At 43.4% G+C, this 20,626-nt stretch overlaps 2 protein-coding genes across 2 annotated transcripts in view; one reads left to right on the top strand and one right to left on the bottom strand.

Annotated features, from left to right (window-relative positions):
* The window catches only part of chchd6a (coiled-coil-helix-coiled-coil-helix domain containing 6a), a gene marked incomplete at its 5' end in the record, with an annotated part of 107,429 nt that overhangs the window by 74,885 nt on the left and 11,918 nt on the right, over positions 1 to 20,626 (bottom strand). Inside the window, one exon of the mRNA XM_080734048.1 lies at positions 300 to 383. Within this exon, the coding sequence (XP_080590174.1) occupies positions 300 to 383 (84 nt within the window). The remainder of the gene's footprint in view (positions 1 to 299; positions 384 to 20,626) is intronic.
* On the top strand, positions 11,916 to 13,316 carry LOC308291769 (armadillo repeat-containing protein 6-like; the record flags this gene model as incomplete). Its single annotated transcript, XM_080733897.1, has 1 exon — positions 11,916 to 13,316. The coding sequence occupies one exon, from the start codon at positions 11,916 to 11,918 to the stop codon at positions 13,314 to 13,316; it is 1,401 nt and encodes a 466-aa protein (XP_080590023.1).

The raw sequence follows: 20,626 nt of genomic DNA, 5'->3' as shown, positions 1-20,626 counted from the left end.
CCGTCCTACTCTTGTGATGCACCAGACCTGCCAAACTCTACTGGGTTGATGAGCAGTGGAATGCCCTTTCTTCTTGTGTTCATATTTGGTGTGTTGCGTGAGACAGTGCTTTTGAGTATCCCTGCATTTTTACCTTAAAGTTCAGCATTCGTGGGTGTCTGTGTGTGTGTGTGTGTGTGTGTGTGTGTGTGTGTGTGTGTGTATGCGGAAAAAGATTGAATGTACTGTACACTACACTATGTATATGTGCCTGCCTGCATGCATGCGTGTGTGTGCATGTGTTATTTGTATTTCCATACCCGTGTCTCAAACTGGACCAACTGCTCTCTGTAGAACGCTTCCAGGGCTTTCAGCTCCAAGTCTTTCTTCAGCAACTGCTGAGCCTGCAAAGCAACACACACACACACACACACACACACACACACACACACACACACACACACACACACACACACACACACACACACACACACACACACACACACACACACACACACACACACACACACACACACACACACACACACACACACACACACACACACACACACACTGAAAACTCAACACACAACAAATATTCACTGTGTCCTGTTTCACCGCTTTTTGTGCCAGTCCACCAACCACCATTTAGGAACCCACATGTGGAACACCTTTAACACCTGTATGTAGAATAGGATTCACAGTATATTATAATTTAAAGTTATACCAAGTAACTTTTTTTATAAAACAAATCTTAAAATTGTCCTAACTGTTAAATCGCTAGTTTTAGAACCCCCACTCCGTTAATTTCAGCTTCTAAAGCCTTCTCTTTATATGTTTTCTATGAGCCGTGAGGGGGGGAGAATTTCGCGGCAAAATGACGTCATCTGCATCATCTGTATACGTTGTGTATACGTTGGCCAATCATATCGCGGATCATAAACACATGGTACACTACCGGCCAATCACAGGCGCATCTTGCTGACTTCTCAGGAAGTAGCTTGCCTCAACATAACAACAACATATACTCGGGTGAAGGAGTCCGTTTCTCCGGAATGCCTGAGAGGCCCGGTCCGCGGGGAAAAACGGCCGAAAGACGCGGACGCGACCGCGGTTTGCTATACAGCTCTGACCACTAGTTGAGCAACTTACACAGTATAGCTTTAAGATGCATAAGTTTCTGAACAATTGACTATCAGATCTACAGTATGCCCTCAGCATAATAAATAATACAATAATAGAAGTAATAATAATAGAACGCACGCACACAGAGTATCTCAGATAATTGGCCTCCACCCAGATCATAACTTTTCATGAGCATTTTTCATAGAGCCTGACTGATGTGAGATGTTTGGGTCTGATGGCTCTCTCGGTTTATTTTCTTCGTTGTTGCTTTCAACGTCAAGGAGTTCAATGTCAGAGGAAGGATCTTAAATTGTGGGAAACCAATAAGGTTTCACAGAAATGTGTTGACGATGCCATCATTTCAGAACGCACTCTCAGAATTTAAATCTCTTATGCATCGACCAAATATAGTCTTCATGTCTCGTGGTACGGTGAAAAACAAAGTTGAGAAAGCAATATTATATGAAGAATAAAAAAGGCAGATATGTTTGAGATTGAGTTCTTTGCTACCACTACTGATTGCCATTACCTCAAAAGGTCAAGAATGTGTGTACTGTGTTACCATGTTTGTAGTAGCCCAACAGAGAATAATTACAAAATCCTTCCGTGCATTGAAGTTCCTTACACAATCCATTGACCATTTTACTTTGCCCCATCTGTACTAGACAGTTAGAGATGGGTGCATTTCGCCTCAGGGCGCAACACAATGAGTACCAAATATCTTCAGGTACACAGTAAAGTACTTTTAATGCTTGCAGGGCAAATTCCCAGACGCCCGCAGCCATCCCTTAAATCACCACTTTCAGCTACTGCCCTCAGGACAAAGGTACAGAGTCCCCTTGGCAAAGAAAAACATCTATAGAAAATCGTTTTGTCCCGGTTGCCATAAAACATCTTAATCAGTAAGGACAGAAACGTTTTTTTTAAGCCAGCCTTTTAACGCGGCACACAGCATTTTATATTGATCTATTTAAAGCTGCAACCCGGAACTTATTTTAATTATTGAAAACGTTATTTTAACCAATCTGTATTCACCCTGTATGCATTCATGATGACCTTCAATATGACCGCCACTGCAGGTTTACCTTTCACTTTTTGTGTGCCATCTTACTGTATCTCCACATAAAATAATGTTATATTCATATTATATATATATATATTTTTTTTTATATATATTTGTGGTCGTTTACTGCCTTTATTGATAGTGTATAGTAAATAGGTCATGGGGTGAGAGAGGCGGGGAGTGCGATCCGAGCCCGCATTGCAGAGAGAAGGCTCAGTCTATATCCAGGTAAGTCAAATATAATATGCTTATTTTATACTCCATTGTCCTGCCATTGTCGACGAGTGACACCAAGCAAGCAATGAACATTCAGGATTATCATTCACAGAGAAAAAAAGTTCTGCATTTTCACATACTGTTACAGTCAATGCCATTATTTGATAGACGGTGGTGAAGCTAGTTTCATATTGGATATTTGACATTTGGCAGGTATTCAACCATGGAGCTACGCAGGGGCCGTTAACAAAATACTCTCTGTTATGTATTTAGGGAAATGTATTTTCAATAGCTTCTAAACCAAATGTAGTATTGACCCCAAATCCAAATTGCACGTTGTGCAGGAGGATGTTTTGCAGACAATTAAAACATATCATAACATATTTTCTATATTTTACATAGATATCATTTATGCATGTAAGATGAATATCCCCCTCTCTCTGTGTGTGTGTGTTAACCTGACTTTCGCCAGATAGTTGCAGCAGTGCGTAACGCTCTGCCTTACATCTGGGATCTCTCGGCCAGACTCTATGTAAGGGGCGGGCCATTTTTTGAATTTCTGTAGCAGGTGATTGGATGTGGCCGTTTCTATCACAGTCTGGGAGTGCCAACTCCAACCACTCATATTGGCCTGTCTGCATGACGTTGCAGACAGGCAACGTCATGCACTCAGGCAACGTCACTCTATTGGCTCAGAGCCGCTCAGAGCCCGCCCATAGCTGCCGCTGATTGGTCCGGCCCGGGACTTTACGAGTGTTATCAACGCTGGCGGACCGAGCCCAGATGGTAAAGCAATGCAACGCAATGCTGCCACCATCTGGCGAAAGTCAGGTAATGTGTGTGTGTGTGTGTGTGTGCGTGTGTGCGTGTGTGTGTGTGTGTGTGTGTGTGTGTGTGTGTGTGTGTGTGTGTGCACGTGCATGCTTGTGTGCGTGCTACCCTATTCCATATGCACCGAAAGATTTCTTTTACTTCTTTCTGGAGGAGGACCGTACTATATGTAAGTGCCATCGTGACACAAAGAAAGCTAAACTCAAGTGATGCTGCAGTATTTCTGAATAACAATAACTATTCATCCCTCGTACCGCTGACATCACCGTGGCATCAAGGAGTGTTATGAACACAGGAAGAGGAAGGAGAGGGAGTTCACACACACACACACACACACACACACACACACACACACACACACACACACACACACACACACACACACACACACACACACACACACACAGAGGGGATATTCATCATGATTATCAGGGCTGCTGAACACTGAATTGAATCAGTGCAGATCAGCTGTGTCTCATAAACAGGAGGAGAGACAGGCAGGGAGATACAAGAGAAAAGTGGGGAAAAGAGGGAGGGGAGGAAAAAAGAGAGCAAGAGCGTGAGTGGAAGAAGTATAGAGCCAGAGAGAGAGAGAGGGGGTAGGAGGAGTGAAAGTTAAAGTGTGCGACCAGTGGTGTAAAGTAACTAAGTACATTTACTTAAAGGGGAAGACCACCCATTTTCAATATTGAACTGTGTCATTAATATACCTTAGAGGAGTTGTGTGGAAATAGAAAAAGAGTTCCCCCCCTTCTGTGTTGCCTAGAACTGGGGGATTGATTTTGGGGTTTGTATTGTAAATTACAACTTAATGACATCACACATTGTACTTTACAATACAAACCCCAAAATCAATCCTCCAGTTCTAGGCAACACAGAAGGGGGGGAACTTTCTTTCTATTTCCACACAACTCCTCTAAGGTATATTAATGACATATTTCAATATTGAAAATGGGTGGTCTTCCCCTTTAAGTGCTGTCCTTAAGTACAATTTTGAGGCATTTGTACTTTACTTGAGTATTTCCAATTCCCAATACTTGTACTTCTACAGACTGAGTAGCGAAGTGAGAAAAAGACGAACATAGCGAATCAGTCTGGATTTCAGGCTGTATTCACTCAAGATTTTACTGTGCACACACTTACTGTATACAGTATATTGGCTGCCTTTCTGTCGTGCAGTAACTTAAAGGAGCTATAGTCAACTTTTTCATTGTAGGGCCGACACTTTGTTTACATCCTAGTCTATAGACTAGAATGTAAACAAAGTGTCGGTCTGACAATGGCCAAAATGATTATTTTATCATTATTTTACGCTTTGTGTGGTCATTTTTGAATAGAAACACATATATGAAGCTTATTTTTTTATAAAATATTTTCGAAACATTATTTCTTTTTTAGCATCCGTTTTTCAAGAAAAAGTTGACTATAGCTCCTTTAAAACCAATCATTTCAGTTGTGCATTGCATCTACAGAGGTGTTGCACGACAAAAACAGCAGATCTACAAGCTCACAACCCGCCAGGGTTGTGAGCTTGTACGATTGCTTTTTTCTGTCTTATGATAAAGTAAAATTCAGGCTGACGATAAGACAAAGCACACCCCACGTCTAAATTAAAAACAAATGTAAAGGGACTGGGGTAAATAAAAAATAAAACAACATCAACAACTTGCAGTTATTTAGAGGAGGCATAATTGAATGAGGCAGCTGCTTGCTGTAAGCTAAAGGAAAGATAAGCTTACAAATGTATTATCCTACATTATGCTAACCCGCATACCAATCAGCTCAGCACACAGCCTGAGGTGTGAACAGACTATTTAGAAGCAAGGGAGAAGAGAGAGAAAGTGTGTGTGTGTGTGTGTGTGTGTGTGTGTGTGTGTGTGTGTGTGTGTGTGTGTGTGTGTGTGTGTGTGTGTGAGAGAGAGAGACAGAGACACACACAGAGCGACAAACGGAAAGAGACAGACAGACAGACAGAGAGAAACATAGGCAGAAAGACAGGTACAAACGCACGCACGCACACACACACACACACACACACACACACACACACACACACACACACACACACACACACACACACACACACACACACACACACACACACACACACACACACACACACACACACACACACACACACACACACACACACACACACACACAGAGCAGTGAATGGTCCTCAGGAGAGCTGTGTTCTCAGCCATCTCCTCGGGGAGGAGGTGCTGGTGTTGTTATGGAGGACAGATGGATGGAGGCTGCTAAGCTGTCACTGTGTGGGTTTACGGGGGTCTACTGTTTACAGTGGCACCGGCTCCATGTCGCTGGAACTCTGCTCCACACACACACGAGCCCGCGCGCGTGCACATGACGCGTGCGCGTATGCAGGCGCTTTACTTATTTGTTACTTAAGTAAACGTATTAATACTGCGATGCAGAAATACTCTGTTGCAAGTCAATGTCTGGAATGCAAAATGTACCTGGGTAAAAGTACAAAAGTATTGGTATCAAAATGTCTTTTAATTTGCTGTATCTTCTTTGCTCATTTTATTAATTCATCGTTGTATTTTATTTAGCGAAAGGGAATTGCTCTAGTAATGTTATTCCAGTGCTGTATTATTCATTTATTTGCAGAGGAATAGAAAAAATATTGAATATGTTTAACAAAAAAACCAAATCGTTATTGGCCTTGAAAAACTAAAACAAAAAACATATCAGTCGTACCCTGTAGTGTGTGTGTGTGTGTGTGTGTGTGTGTGTGTCTGTGAGTGTGTGTGTGCGTGTGTGCGTGTGTGTGTGTGCGCGTGCGTGTGTGCGCACGCTGTGTTGCAATCTGATAGCAGCAACAGTGTGCTCTCCGTTTGGTGCGTTTATTTAACACATAGCTCGCAGCGAGGCAATAAATTAGCACTCAATAACAACGCGAGTGATAATTAACCCCTGACAGACGCACAGAGAGAAGGCCACTACACCTCCCCTCCTCCTCCTCCCTATGTCCCCGTTTACACTCTACAATACCTCCTCCCTGTTTTCACGGCTGTTTAGCTCAGTGCTTTTCAAAGTGCGGGCCCCAGGGGGAGCAGCTGGATAAGAGAAAAGAAGAAAAAAATGAAAATAATCTCACTATCTATCTGTGTGCATGCATGCATGTGTGTGTGTGTGTGTGTGTGTGTGTGTGTGTGTGTGTATGTACTATGTATGCGTGTCATTTTAAGAGCGGCAGCAGCTAACGTAAGTTATCTATTTAGGAGGAGCGGGTGAGACTGTCACTGAATGAGAATGCCACTTGAACCCCAGCATGCCTATATTCTGGTGGGAAGGTTAGCGCAATATCATTAGCTGGTTAGCTCTATGACATCATCTATTTGGTAATACATGGGGATCTCGAACATTCGGCTGACAGTCTATAACGTCAGTCATCTATGACATGTCAGTATTATTTATGACGTTGTCAGTCATCTATGATGACACTACTATGACATCAGTACTAGTTCCTGCAGGGAGTCATGCCTCCCTGCAATCAGTACTTGTTTGTTTGGTTGCTTCCTAGTATGTCTGTCTGGCCTGTGTACATAGTGTATATTATGAGTACACAGCGTATATAAGTGCATGTGGGTTTACAGTGTATGTGAGCACATATAGTGAGCAAAGCCAGCAGAATCTAATAGCTTTACATGCAGAGCCATGTGGCCCACTGCAGATTACAATTACTGATACAACCACCACCTTATCAGTGCCCAGTCCTACTGCACACTCTCCTCTCCTCTCCTCTCCTCTCCTCTCCTCTCCTCTCCTCTCCGATCCTATTTCCATTATGTTTCCTCTGATTCACTCATGCTTGTTGTCTCCGCCAGGCTGAAAGGCCTGGCCGAAACGGTTTTGCACCCTGCAGCAGCGGCCCTGCTCCTAGGCGAAAAAGTTATGCCCAAAGGCGCAGAATTATGCCTGAAGGAGAGAGTGTAGAGAACGGGGTTCGATCCCATGTTATTGTGTCTAACACTGAGCCTAGCACACCACCGAGGCAGCTGACAGAATTGGGTATTGGTAATGATTTGAATGTCATGTTTCACAGCCTGGTGTGCTTTGCTTGCTTGAACCAGCCTCCCGCCCGCACCGCAGGCCCGGTTCCACGGGGGTGCTCAGTCCTGCTAAGCACCCTCAGTTTTCCAGTGGAGCACCCTCAGATGAGATTTAGAAAAAGTTCTCTTTTTTATTTTATTTATTTTTTCGTTTTGTCTTCTAAGTTAGCTAACAATGGCATGTTAGCTTTGAGAGAACCTGCAGCTTGCGCCTCCCCTCCCCACTCATTAGTGAAGCCAAAAGGTGTTAATAGTCGGCCAACGGCAAACATAGCTTTTGTTTGGCTCCTACATTTGCATGCACATGACATGCATGCACGCACGTGTGACGTGTGGGGGGCTGACTATAGGTTAACTTAGCCCCCCCCAGGTTAGAGACCTATGTTTAATATTTTTCTCAACATTTTCTTGTCAATTATACCAATTCAATGTAAAGGAGCCTTTGGCATGAGAAACATAAGTTTACATTGCCTAAGCAAGTATCAAAATAGTAATACAATAAAAAAAGTAGAAAAAGGGGACCTTTTTCTACTTTTATACCTGTACAGTTGGAGGGGGCAGGGGGTACAGCATTGTGTAAACAGGACTATGTCACATGTTGTCCTAATGTACATGTTAATAGTCAATATACAGGCTATAAAGTAGCAGTATGAAATATGAAATACCATTCCTTTTGCAATTTGTCTTTGGAATGCTTTCTACATAGTAGCCAATAGCCTACTGTGTTTTATTTGTCATTCAATTTAAACTAGTTTAAAAAGGACACCAATTTAAACAAGCCCAAAGACCATTTTTAATGTGTTTGTTTTGCTATTTTATTCACTGAATAATAACATGAAATAATACAGTAATACAATAATAGTACATATTGAGATCATTTATTTAAAATATTATTAATAGTATTGAATATATATTTTAACAAGCAAAATCTTATCTTGCAAAACGAATGTCTTAAAGTCTGTTCCTTTCAAATATTTAAGGGCAAAAATTACCTCATGACTGCTGCTGTTGTTTTGCTTGTAAAACCTCTGTCAGGGACTTAGTCACTTAAATGTTACATATAGCCTACATTTCTGTTGCTTAGTGTACTTTGTGAAACTATCAGAGGAGACTATTAACGACCTATAACGGGCTTCACCTGTGGACATTCATTAATCCAGCGTGTGGACTGGATACACCACAACGTTTCTTTTCAGCAACAGAGACACTGGAGCTGATTTTCCTTTTAAACTGGCTAAAATAAAGGGACTAATGGCTTTTTCTGTAGCTTGCAAAAGCTTTTGCAATGCTGTTGCATTCTGTTAAATGAAAGTTAAGTAGCCTAAACTCCTTCTGCATGGACCGTCTGGACAGGAGGCAGGAAAGCATGATGCAACGCTTTTTTTCCCCTTCTTTTTTGAGACGACATTGACACAGGATTATGGAATATATCCTTACATTGCAAAGGTAATCAGCACCATTTGTCAGACTGGCTGCTAAGTAGCCTACAAGTCGCAGTCCTGCAGCTGGTGGTCCCAGAGCATCATGCATGCTGAGTGAACAGTACTGAGAATTTATGTCAGTGGACGCTGGTTACTGATGCGGCCGCTTTCGGCGGCCGATTGACCGGCACATCTCTAATGAAAATAGATTGGACATCCATCCAAATTAAATTGACAAAGACGAAAACTAAGGACATTTTCTCTATCATTTTAGTTAGTTTTAGTTAGTTTTGCAAACACACAATACCGTTTCAGTTTAGTTATCGTTTTTTTTAAAAAGCTTAGTTTTAATTTTTATTTCAGTTAACGACAATGTTTTTCCATTCTAGTTTTCGTTTTTTCGTTCGTGTTCATTTACGATAATAACCCCCTGGTGTTGACGTCACAGGCAAGAGAAAGCGAGCGCTTGATTTGTTCAAAAATAAAACTACCATATTCCCCATCCACCTTCACCACTACTGCACTGACAAACCGGACGGAGCCAAGAAGAGAAAAAAAGCGCTCCTCTTCTCACTGCTGCTCAACGCAGCCTAGATGACATGACACCCCCCCCACCCCCCCTAAATATTTTTACATCGAATCTGAACGAATCACACAAACGATCAATTTGGATTCAAAACAGCGATTTTCGCCGAAAAGCTACAAGTTTGCATGCCTGAATAATAAAACAAAGCTTCCGATTGTTTTGCTAATAGTGATGGTTGGTTTAATTGTCTGGCTGTCATTGCCTGCGCAGTGGGCACAGTGGGCACAGTCAGATATAGACAGGCTACAGGGGGCGCCGCTGCAGCTGCCGCGCTTTATTGGACATAAAACATTTTTAAATATATGGGCAACCTCACTTAAAAGGGGGGCACCCTCAGCCATTATGGGCACCAGCCGGCCCTGCCGCACCGCCGTCGGCTCTCATTTCCATTTATTTGATTTAATAAGGATCTAAGGATGTCTTATAACGCCATAAAAGTAGCTTACTTATTTTCTAATAAAATATTTTATTAAAAAGTATCCATCCATTATTTCCAACCGCAATTTTTTGTAAAAGACCAGCATATCCCTCATTGTGTTGTAAAAAAAGAAGAAAAAAAAGTCAAATGGGCACTGCCGTTCCAATGAACGAGGCTGAAGTTTGTCCCTCGGTTGTAGACATAGAAATGGAGAAACTAGATCCAGGCATAGAAATCGACCAGAAAAGTAATCTCGCCGCCATGTTGTTTATGTGTGCTCCTGATTTGAGATTAGCGTTACGGGAGCTGCTGCTACTGTACACACCCGCGCCACAGAAGAAAAAGAACAAGCGTTCGTTCGGCGGCAAGAGAGTTAAATGCTTCTCTCAGAACACGGTCTAATGAATATACGTAAGTCACATCTCTGTCTTCTTGCACGATGTAAATGCTGAAATCAGTGAAGAGGGGGTCCCTTTAAATTAAAATAAAGAGTCAGAACCTGTGCTCTAAACAACAACAAGTGGACCATGTTGCCAAACACCTGACTACCAACACCACCCAACTAAACACCTGACTCAATACATGCACTACCAACACCACCCACCTGAACCCACGACACGATAAAAAAAAAAAGGCATTCTCCCCCTCATATGTACTGCTATAATGAAGGATGTCTCCATCTGCTGCAGTGCTTGGTGTGTGGAGGAGTTGTGCATTTGTGCAAGTGCATGCCTCTGTGCGTGCGTATGCATGCACGCGCGTGTGTGTGAATGCATGTGTGTGTGTGTGCGTGTCTGTGCGTGTAATGGCAGCTGTTTCTCTAGCAGCCCGAACTGAATGGCTTTCTTGAGTGTTGTGCGAGCAGAGACAATATTGTTTTTCTATCAGCAGGCAATCTGAGGCCGACTAGACGGGCGAGTTGCGGGTATAAACGGGAGAGGCGGTTTGCCTTGTGTCCAATCAGCGTAAACATCTGTCTCATTCCCCCAGACAGATAGACAGAGATCCCCACAGACAGCACTCTCACTCTCTCTCTCTCTCTCCACAGCTGCCTGGGAATTGTACCAAGAGGAACATTCTGACCCCAGAAGTACATAGTTAAAAATCCTGAGAGTTAACCACTTCACGTGATATACTTTCGCAGTACGTCGAATAGAGAAAAACGCTTCCCGTTGCGATGTGCTGTGAGCTTGTCGATCGGCTATATTTGCGTAAATGTAAAATCTTCGCCAAATGTTGACATGACCAAAACACGGATGATGTTCATGTGGCTAAATTAACTCTGGATTTTGCAGTGTACAGTACATGTAGTTGAATTGCTGAGGAGAGATGGGCCAATTGCAATTAGGCCAAGTTCATAAATCTTCTATAAAAAATTACGTTAGGGACGACTGGACGGAGGGCGGGCAGGACCACGTCGTCACACTATGTCACCATGACTCAGCCATAACCATTTGAGTTCCCAATGCAGCTACGCCCAAATATGAAGAGGGTGGTCTAACCTCAATGTGTCGTCATGGCAAATCGGTCAGCTCCATATAAGGGCACAAATTGGGCATGCCCAAATATGGGCGTATACCGATGATATTATGGGTCTCTCCAAATATGGGCATGAATTGGACAAGAACTGACAGATACAGAGATCTCCATATATGGGTATATCAGTGGTAGCACCCCGAACCTCTAGTTGCGACCGTTAGGTCGCAAGTTACTATGAAAAAAGATTATTGTGCAAAACACATTTTTGGACACTGCGCCTACAGATTTTGGCCTAAAATCACACATAGCGGTACATAGTATCTCTAAAGTCATGTCATCAACATGGATCTGTCCCATTTCCCATATTCCCTCCTGATTTGCAACGATTGCCTTCTAAAGTTTGTGTATGCAACGTGAAGGTCGATTAACTCCTGATTAGAGTGTCTTACTGGTATCTATAACTTCCACATATCTCTGTATGTGAGTATATTATGTCTGTGTACAAGGACCTCCAGAGCCCTTAGGCTCTGGAGGCAAATAAGGTCCCGCATCGTTGGGACCTAGTCGTCTCACCTCCTGACCTCCAGATATGCCCAAATATGGAGACAGACATCATACTGATGACGTAGTTGTCAGACATTTTATATTAACACCAAACAGCATAATACGTCCTTCATTATTTTCAATAGCTTATCACCGTGTGGTGTTAACAAGAATTACAATGTCCACACAAAGGATCACACAAGAGACCTTTGATGATGTAGTCAAGGAGAACATGGAGGAGTTTGACATGGATCCAGAAGACGCATTGAGAGACACTGTGGAGCAGTTTGTGTCTCAAGGTGTGAACCTAAGCTTCATAGTGAAGGATGTACCAACAGCCTCCTCTGATGGCAAGCAGGAGGGCAAAACTCACAAGGTCTTGCAGGCCTTGGAGGCCCTTCGAGTTTCCAACTCGAAGGGGAACATGACAGCAGAACTCAAAAGTTTTATCGAGCAATGCTCCTTGGGATTTGCACAGAAGTACCTGGCTGCTCAGAAAGGTGCATACCCCATCGTTCTGTCCTGCTGCGGAAAGAGTTTGGAGGACCAAGGAGTTCTGTTGGTGGCTCTTGCTGCCCTGGCTATGTTGACTGATGGACAGCCAGACTTGTTAGATAAAGCAGGCGTGGGTATCATTGTATCCATCCTAAGGAGATACATGTGTGACCCTGCTGTAATAAGTGCAGTCATTCGCACCGTACGCAACTGCTGTCTGAAGCACGAGAAGAATCGACAGGATTTGGTGACCGCTGGCGTTCTGCCACTTTTGACTGGCGCCATCTGCAAGCACATTGGATGTGCCAAGCTGGTTAAGGAGGCCAGCATGGCTCTCACGGTCATGACCTTCGATGATGACGTCAGAGTTCCATTTGGACGTGGCCACGAACACGCCAAGCTTATCGTAATGCAACACAGCGGACTGAAAGTTATCGTCAAGGCCGCGAAAGCTCATGCTGACAAGATCTCTGTCATCAGTGTACTCTGTTCCACTTTGTCCCACCTGGCCGTGAGGAACGAGTTCTGTCAAGACATCTGTGACCTCGGAGGGCTAAAGCTCCTGATGACGCTGCTCGCAGACAGCTTTGAGACCCAGGAAGTAGTTCGACAGGTACTGAGTGCCATACGAGCCATAGCAGGAAACGACGACGTGAAGGACATGGTCGTGAGCGCGGGCGGGGTGCAACTCATCGTGGTCGCCATGAACGCGCACGCGAGCAACGCCAACGTGTGCGAGCAGGGCTGCGCGTGTCTCTCCGTCCTGGCTCTCCGGAAACCCAGCAACTGCCGGGTCATCATGGACAGCGGGGGGGCCATGGCCGCCGTACAGGCCATGAAGGCTCACCCCGGTCAGGTCAACGTGCAGAAACAGGCCTGCATGCTCATGAGGAACCTCGTGGCGCACGCAAACGACTTCAGCCAACCCATCCTGCAGATGGGAGCCGAACACCTGATAGCGGAGGCTCTACGCTCCTATCAGGAAGACTGCGGCGATGTGTGCAGAGCGGCCCTAAGGGACCTGGGCTGCCGGGTGGAACTGCGAGAGCTGTGGACTGGCAAAAAGGGTAGCATCGCCAAATGAATGTGTGCGGTCCTGATTTGTTCTTTCTACGAGCTCACAATGTGTCGCTGACGATCTTGTGACACCCGCGCACTCAACCAAGTATAAAACAAGCCTTATAAGCAGAACGCAGCACTCAAGGCAGAAAACACCTTTTTCTATTCTAGCACCCGAACTCTTGGTAACTATAGCCTCTATGAATGAATGACCTTTATATATATAGCACCCTTCACAGCGCGAATGCACGGTGTGCTTTACAGATACACAATAAAAAAGTAAGCTTCATATGACTTAATGGTGGTAAAAGTAATGTTTTGGGGTGTTTCTAGGAATGATCTTTTGTTAAAAGTTCTGTGATCACAGCTATTGACTGTTCAGTAACAGAGGTCTCCTGGTCCTGACCAGAAACAATTATTTTTACAGGTCAGGATACCAATACTATCCAGTCAGGAAAGAGAACCTTACAAAGATTATTTATCAGCTTAAATAGTTTTTCCAATGGATCAATCGCGGAGGCCGCGCCCCCACCTCTCCACCTAGACCTCCGACCAGAATCACAGCCGCACCATTCACTTGAATGGACATACAGCGGATTTTACACATTAAATATTAATTCCGTTTTGGACCCAGAGCTTCGAAATCTTGGCCAATCCGTCAACAAGGCCTGGATATGTATTGGAAAAATATGTAGACCTTTAAACTTTTAAAACAATACGACAAAGGAATATATAAGGACGCAACAGCAGAATGAGGAAATCGCCTGTCTGCTGGACCTACAGAGCCATTTTCACTTTTCACTGATTTGTTTAGAGGCTATTACTCTCCATTACACAAACAACCAACCAGAATAAACTGCTTCAAATGTAGGCTACATGTTTCTTATCATGCCGATTGCTTATAAATCTATAACATTTGATATCTCTGGCGTGAAATGTTCGCGATTCCTGACAAGTTTAGCTGCCGAGCCGCAGAGGGAGAGGCAAGGGTGTCGCACCAAATTCTGGGCCCTGGGTACAAGGATTCGCTGTGGGCCCACATGAATGTTCTTCATCGTGGGATTTCAAAAATAGCAAATCTACATCTCGCAGCGCGGCACTCGGTGCCACGCTATGAGCTTGTATATCTGCTATTTTTCAATAGATAAAGTCTAAAATAATTAAGGCCCTTCCACATTGGGCTCTGGTAAGTCAGTCCCACTCCCCCCCCCCCCCCTTGTGACGCCCCTGCCCACAGCCTGCAGTCGAAAGCAGAGTTGAAATACAACACTTCGCGTCGCTACCCATGTTTATTCAGACATTCACCGACGTACATTACTTAATCAGTTGCTATTTAACATAACAAATAAGGTGTTTGTAGTAATGGGTTATTGCCGTTTAGGCCAATACAGTCCATTCATATTTAAATTGGTTTGAAACGACTTTCTGTGGTCCAGCAACCATGGACATGTTCCTTATTCCTCTGCTGCGACCTTATATATTCCTATGTCGTATTGTTTTAAAAGTTTAAAGGTCTAAATATTTTTTCCAATGCAGATCCAGGCCTTGTTGATGGATTGGAAGAGATTTCGAAGCTCTGGGTCCAAAACGGAATTCATATTTAACGTGTAAAAATCCGCTGGATGTCCATTCAAGTGAATGGTTCCTTTAGAGGCGGCTGTGATTCTGGTCGGAGGTCTAGGCGGAGGGGGGCGGAGTTGCGATTGGTTTATAACAGATATCTCTATACTAATATACAATACGTATGTACAGGTATAATATAATATACTAGACTGCACCCTGTCGAGGTGCCAACTTGCGCCTTGTGCACTTGTGGCCATATATGGCCTTGTGTGGCAGCAGAGTGCACAAGTACTGCGATCGGTGCTGTATGTATGTGTGTGGGTGGGCAAGCTGGCACTATGTTGAGGTGCCAACTTACGCCTTGTTATTTATATCAGATCGCACTTGTTGATGGTGACGTCACCAAGAATGCTGGTCCCTCATTGGCTAAAGGCGGCCGTAAACACAGACAGATACCGCTGGAAATAGACGGAACCGGACACAGTAGTTGCACTCTACTGGCGCAACTTAAATATGTAGCTATCCCAGCACATTGTGAGCTTGTAGATCGGATATTTTCCAGTGAACAACACTGCCATAGGACAAACACTAAATCAGGTTTCATTTAAACCCCAGCGTCTGTATTCCGGAGAAAACCGTTATGTCCATATTTAATGTCGAGCGAAAACAACAAACAAAAACACATAGTATAGACGAATCAACAGAGCGCTGCCCTGTGGTTGCGCAATCATTATTGCGGTGCTAGACTTTACCTGTTATTTTACTAACTAAATGCTCTAGCAGATGAACTTGCATCAAGTTATGTCACTCGTTTACATTGGAAGTGTCAAATAGTCTACTATATTCAAGGCGTAATTATTAATGAATAATGTAGTTACGGTAGTAAAATAGCAGGTAAAGGAAGCGGTTTCCACACCGCAACAGGAGCCTGACACAGGGCAGCACTCTGTGGATTATTTTATAAACTAGAGCAGTGGTTCTCAACCTGTGGGTCGGGACCCCCATGGGGGTCCCCACATGATTTTTTGGGGGGTCCCCAGATGACAGTGAAGTGACAATTTAAGGACTTTTAACACATTTCTAATACCTTAAAAAATGGGGGAAAAAGGGGGGCCATTACTGCATCAACAGTAATCATCAAACTATACTATAAAAACTTGTCAGATATTGGCCAAATTGTCAAATAATATAAGAAAGAGACAAACATTTAGAACATAGCCAATCTATAAGCTCACAAGACCTTGTAGAGCTGCTATTTTGATAATATTTAACGGTGGAACCGAGTCAAACTAAATTGAATGCCTTAACTTCTACAATTCCAAGTGCTTCTCAGGGTTCAAATAATTTTGGGGAGGTCACAGCAAAAGGTTGAGAATCACTGGACAATGTGAGGGGGGTTTAAGTTTTTAATATACTGTGGATGTGTGTTGGACTCACTACATATGTGTGTGTGTGTGTGTGTGTGTGTGTGTGTGTGTGTGTGTTAATATACTGTGGATATGTGTGGTGTGTGTGCAGCAGCATTCATTCTGCCTGTAAGCAGGCTCGCCTAATCAGAGGGAACATCTGTCTCATTGTGCTCCTTTAAGTTTGTCCGTCAGACACTCAACACATACCAGCAGCGCTATGCGCAGGGGTGGAAAGTAACTAAGTACATTTACTCAAGTACCGTACTTATGTAGACTTTTGAGGCGTTTTTTAACCTAGTATTTCCAATTGTCTATCTATACTTTTACTTCCACTCCAGTACATCTCAGAGACAAAAACATATGTATCTCCACTACAATTAGTAGTTATGTTACATGTTTAGATTGTTATTACCAAAATGTACAAAAACCTCTTCAGCCCTATACTGTGTATATACTCTGGATTTTCTAAAATAGCTCCCAATGCATGGCAAATGTAGATCGGCTATATTCAAAAATATTTTCAAACATTTTGAAAACTTGAAATGGGACATTTCTGTATAATGACTCCTTTACTTTTGGTACATTATCATGCCAATACTTTTGTACTTTTACACAAGTAAATTTGAATACCAAACTTTGACTTGTAAGGCTGAGGCCACACTAAAGTACCTATGAGAGTGGATTCAGCGTTTTCATGCCAGTAGAAGATTTCTGCAAAAAACGCTCCCTTCTCATTGAAATGCATTGGCGGAATGGGGAATCCACTCTCATAGGTACTTTGGTGTGGCTTCAGCCTAACAGAGCATTTTTACATTGCGGTACTGATACTTTTACTTAGGTAAAAACATATGAGTACGTCTTCCCCCACTGCCAGTAGCGCTATGCTATCTATCTCCTTTCAGCACTATACTCCAACCACCGTCTGTCTGGCAAACCACTGCTGCACAGCCAAATACAGTGTGTTCATGTAAGCACTTATAAACCCTATATTTTCTGTTGACCAGGGTCCCACAGGGCTCTTCTCAACCTGTGGGTCGAGGTCCCCAAATTATGTTGGGGGGTCCCAAGATCATTAACTTAATGTGAAACATTGTTTTCTCACACAACATTAAACAAACCAACATAAAGTGTAAGTGTATAGAGCGTATCGACTTTTTAATACCTCTAAAATGACAAATGAAACATTGGCCAAATTGTCGAATGTTAGAGTCTGAAATTGTGAAAATAGCCGATCTACATGCTCACAACACCTCGCGTTGCGAGGCGTTGTGAGCATGTAGATCTGCTATTTTCACAATAGAACCGCGTTATACAAAATATAATGGCTCAACTCTTAGGGTCGATTCAGACTCTAATAAGGTGCAGAGTTTATTTTGGTTCAAAGTTCAATTCATACTCTCTTAACGGCTAGCGCCGCAGTCACTTGTAAATATTGGATGTCCTTGGCATGAAAACGTTTGTCGCCGATAAATGAGCTTAGCAGGACGGATACATATCTGACTGGCCCTCGCGGCTGCATGCTGAATGACTGGAGGTTCAGTGAGCAGCAGCTCCAACCGCACCAGATGGAAACGGGGTCTCTCTCTCGCACATACGCGCGAGCTCTGTCGAAAACATTTAATCTACAAGCTCACAATATAGACGTGCCGCCTCTCTTTCTGCATGCCCACAGTCACAACTCGTCACGGACGCAACAGGTTTTAAGCTTGCAGATCGGCTATAAACCATAGAGGTAATATAGGAGGCTATGTCTACACGGAACACTAGCAAAGTTGTGTTTAAGCTCTTCTTTTCTCTTTAAAGCGGTCAGCGACTAGCGAGACACGCAGCAAAGCTGTGTGTGTGTGTGTGTGTGTGTGTGTGTGTGTGTGTGTGTGTGTGTGTGTGTGTGTGTGCATGCCTCCCAGTCTGCCTGCCATCACTCTCCAGCCAGAGCGAGAGCCAGCTGACAATGTATCCGCTATGCAACGCTCAATACACAGCCTCAATCATTTGGAGGTTGGCTTGTCTCCCTTCCAAACGACCGCTGTTTCCTTGACTTCACAGCCGAAATTATGAACTTGAAGCTGGGCTGAATGAATGAGAAGACACCGCTGAGCACGGAAATTAAGTCGGGAGGTCACAACATTTCGGCAGCACTGAGGAGCTGAGTTTAGTTGGTTGGTGCTCCCCCGAACCGGGGGTGGCGACCCATATTTGGGTCTGGACAGTGCCGAACCAAAATAAACTTGGCACCTTATTAGAGTCTGAATCGACCCTTAGTGCTCGTCATGGTGGTGGGGGGGTCCTCAGTCAAAATATGATTATTTTGGGGGTCGCGGCCTGAAAAGGTTGAGAACCACTGCTCTATAGGGTATTGCATAACCAGCAGGAATCATTCCCAATAGGTATCGTTCCCAATAGGCCTAGTAGGTGAAAATCTCCAGACATTTTCAAAAATGGCAGAAATGTGACATTTTTTAAAATGATTTTTTTTAAATAATATTTCACTGGTATATTTTTCACATAACCATTACACGTGCAAACCTGCACAGACTCTGGCGAGCACTCGTTTTGGAGCAGTATACACCATAGAAAGAAGAAAAGAAACTAATAAAATGAATGTTACACAGAGTGAAAATGGGATAATAATGTGGGTCCGTTTTCACACTTAGATTCATACTCTCCCATGCCACAACATCGCACATTTCGATCAGTGTAAACAAATGAAATATATAAGCCTCAATACCACAGAGTTCATAGATCTCCCAGTAAACCCATATAATAGAGCGGTAAGGATGGTGTCTAATCCAATAGGGGAGGCAAAATACTAGTGATAATGAAAAGAACTAAATTACCTTGCGAGACGAGGTATAAAGCAATTCGAGGAAACATGTGAGCTCGGTAAAAATAATGACACATGCCGTCTGCTAGAAATTACATTATGCATATGCACCTAGAGAGGCTAAGCATAGATAAAACACAACCCCCTTTGCTCTCTGCATCCTTGAAGATGCATGATTGAATGGTTATACCATTTCAACACCACAAACACTTCTAATTTGGGGAAAAACTAGAGAACAGAGCAATCACTGTATAAATGGCAAATGATTAGGCAGATTAGATGAACAAGAACCACCTTTTGTCTCTGGGAAAGAAAATGATGCACTTGAGACGTGATGTAATTCCTGGTACTGTACACTGTAACACCCTATATGAAGACACTGATGGGGAAAGAGAGAGAGAGAGAGGGGGGGGGGGGGGAGGAGAAGAGAGAGAGAGAGAGAGGGAGAGATACAGACAGACAGAGTAGGCCTAGGGGATACAGAATGCTTTTGCTGCCATCTAGTGTCTATTAAAAGAACTGCACCAATTCAACCAACAGACTCAAGTATCATCCTCTGCATTTTAGAGGGAGCTCGCATATGCCCATTTAAAAACTAAAATAAGGCCAATATGTTCAACAGAGTGTTACTGGAATCTTTTGGGAATGAAAATCATATTGGTAAAGATAACTACAACTATGTCATTCCCCATTGTATTTCTTTTATAGTCAGTCTGAACGCTGCCATCCACTTTTCTTTTAAACTATAGTTTTATAGTTATAGTTATAGTGCTCAGTGTGAATGGCCCTTAAGACAGATTCATAGTTAAAACACAAACACACCTGGAAGCAGTTTAGTCATGCGCGCTCGCACGTATGCAAATGCACCATGAGATCAGCTTCTACATATCTCTGTTCTAGTTCCATCTATACAGTTACTGTATAATAACATGTAATGTAAACCCTATTATGAACTTGAATCGATTGATTTAACCATGCAATTATCGGCCAAAATGTCAATATCATGCATCCCTAAAAGATTGCCTACTGGCAGCAAGGACAACAAATGTGGCACTGGTCGGTGCAGCGGTTTGTGAGATTAGCTGTGGACAGACATGGATGGACACACAACAATGTGGGGGACATATGTACTGTACTGTACATTGAACACTCTTAGGGCGCCATGTGGTAAAAACCTCACATGTGGTTGTCTTCCTTTCAACAAACGCAACCAAACATTCATATAGCCACCCATTTTTGTAGGTGGAGGTGCGTTTGTGTACTGTATGTGTGTCTCGCAAAAAGAGAGGATTGTTTTTATTGGCACAGCAGAACATTGAGCTGGAAACGGGAGTTGAACTGTGATGTTTGACAGAAGTGAAGCTATTCTAACCTGCGCTACAGTGAGCTTAGCCCGCTGCTACAGCTGACTCCTCCGCTGGCCCCGATTCTTCTTCGCTAGCATCAAAAAGAGCGCGACGCCGACAACCCCGCCAAGCACGGACGACGGTTGCGCGTGAGGCAGAGGCTCCATCACAGAGTGGGCTAAAGGCCAGTTAA

This window comes from Nannobrachium achirus, assembly GCF_963921795.1.
Source record: "Nannobrachium achirus genome assembly, chromosome: 9".
In the NCBI taxonomy this organism is placed as follows: domain Eukaryota; kingdom Metazoa; phylum Chordata; class Actinopteri; order Myctophiformes; family Myctophidae; genus Nannobrachium; species Nannobrachium achirus.
The sequence above is the reverse complement of the archived record's forward strand: the minus strand, read 5'-3'. Positions and strand labels throughout refer to the sequence as shown.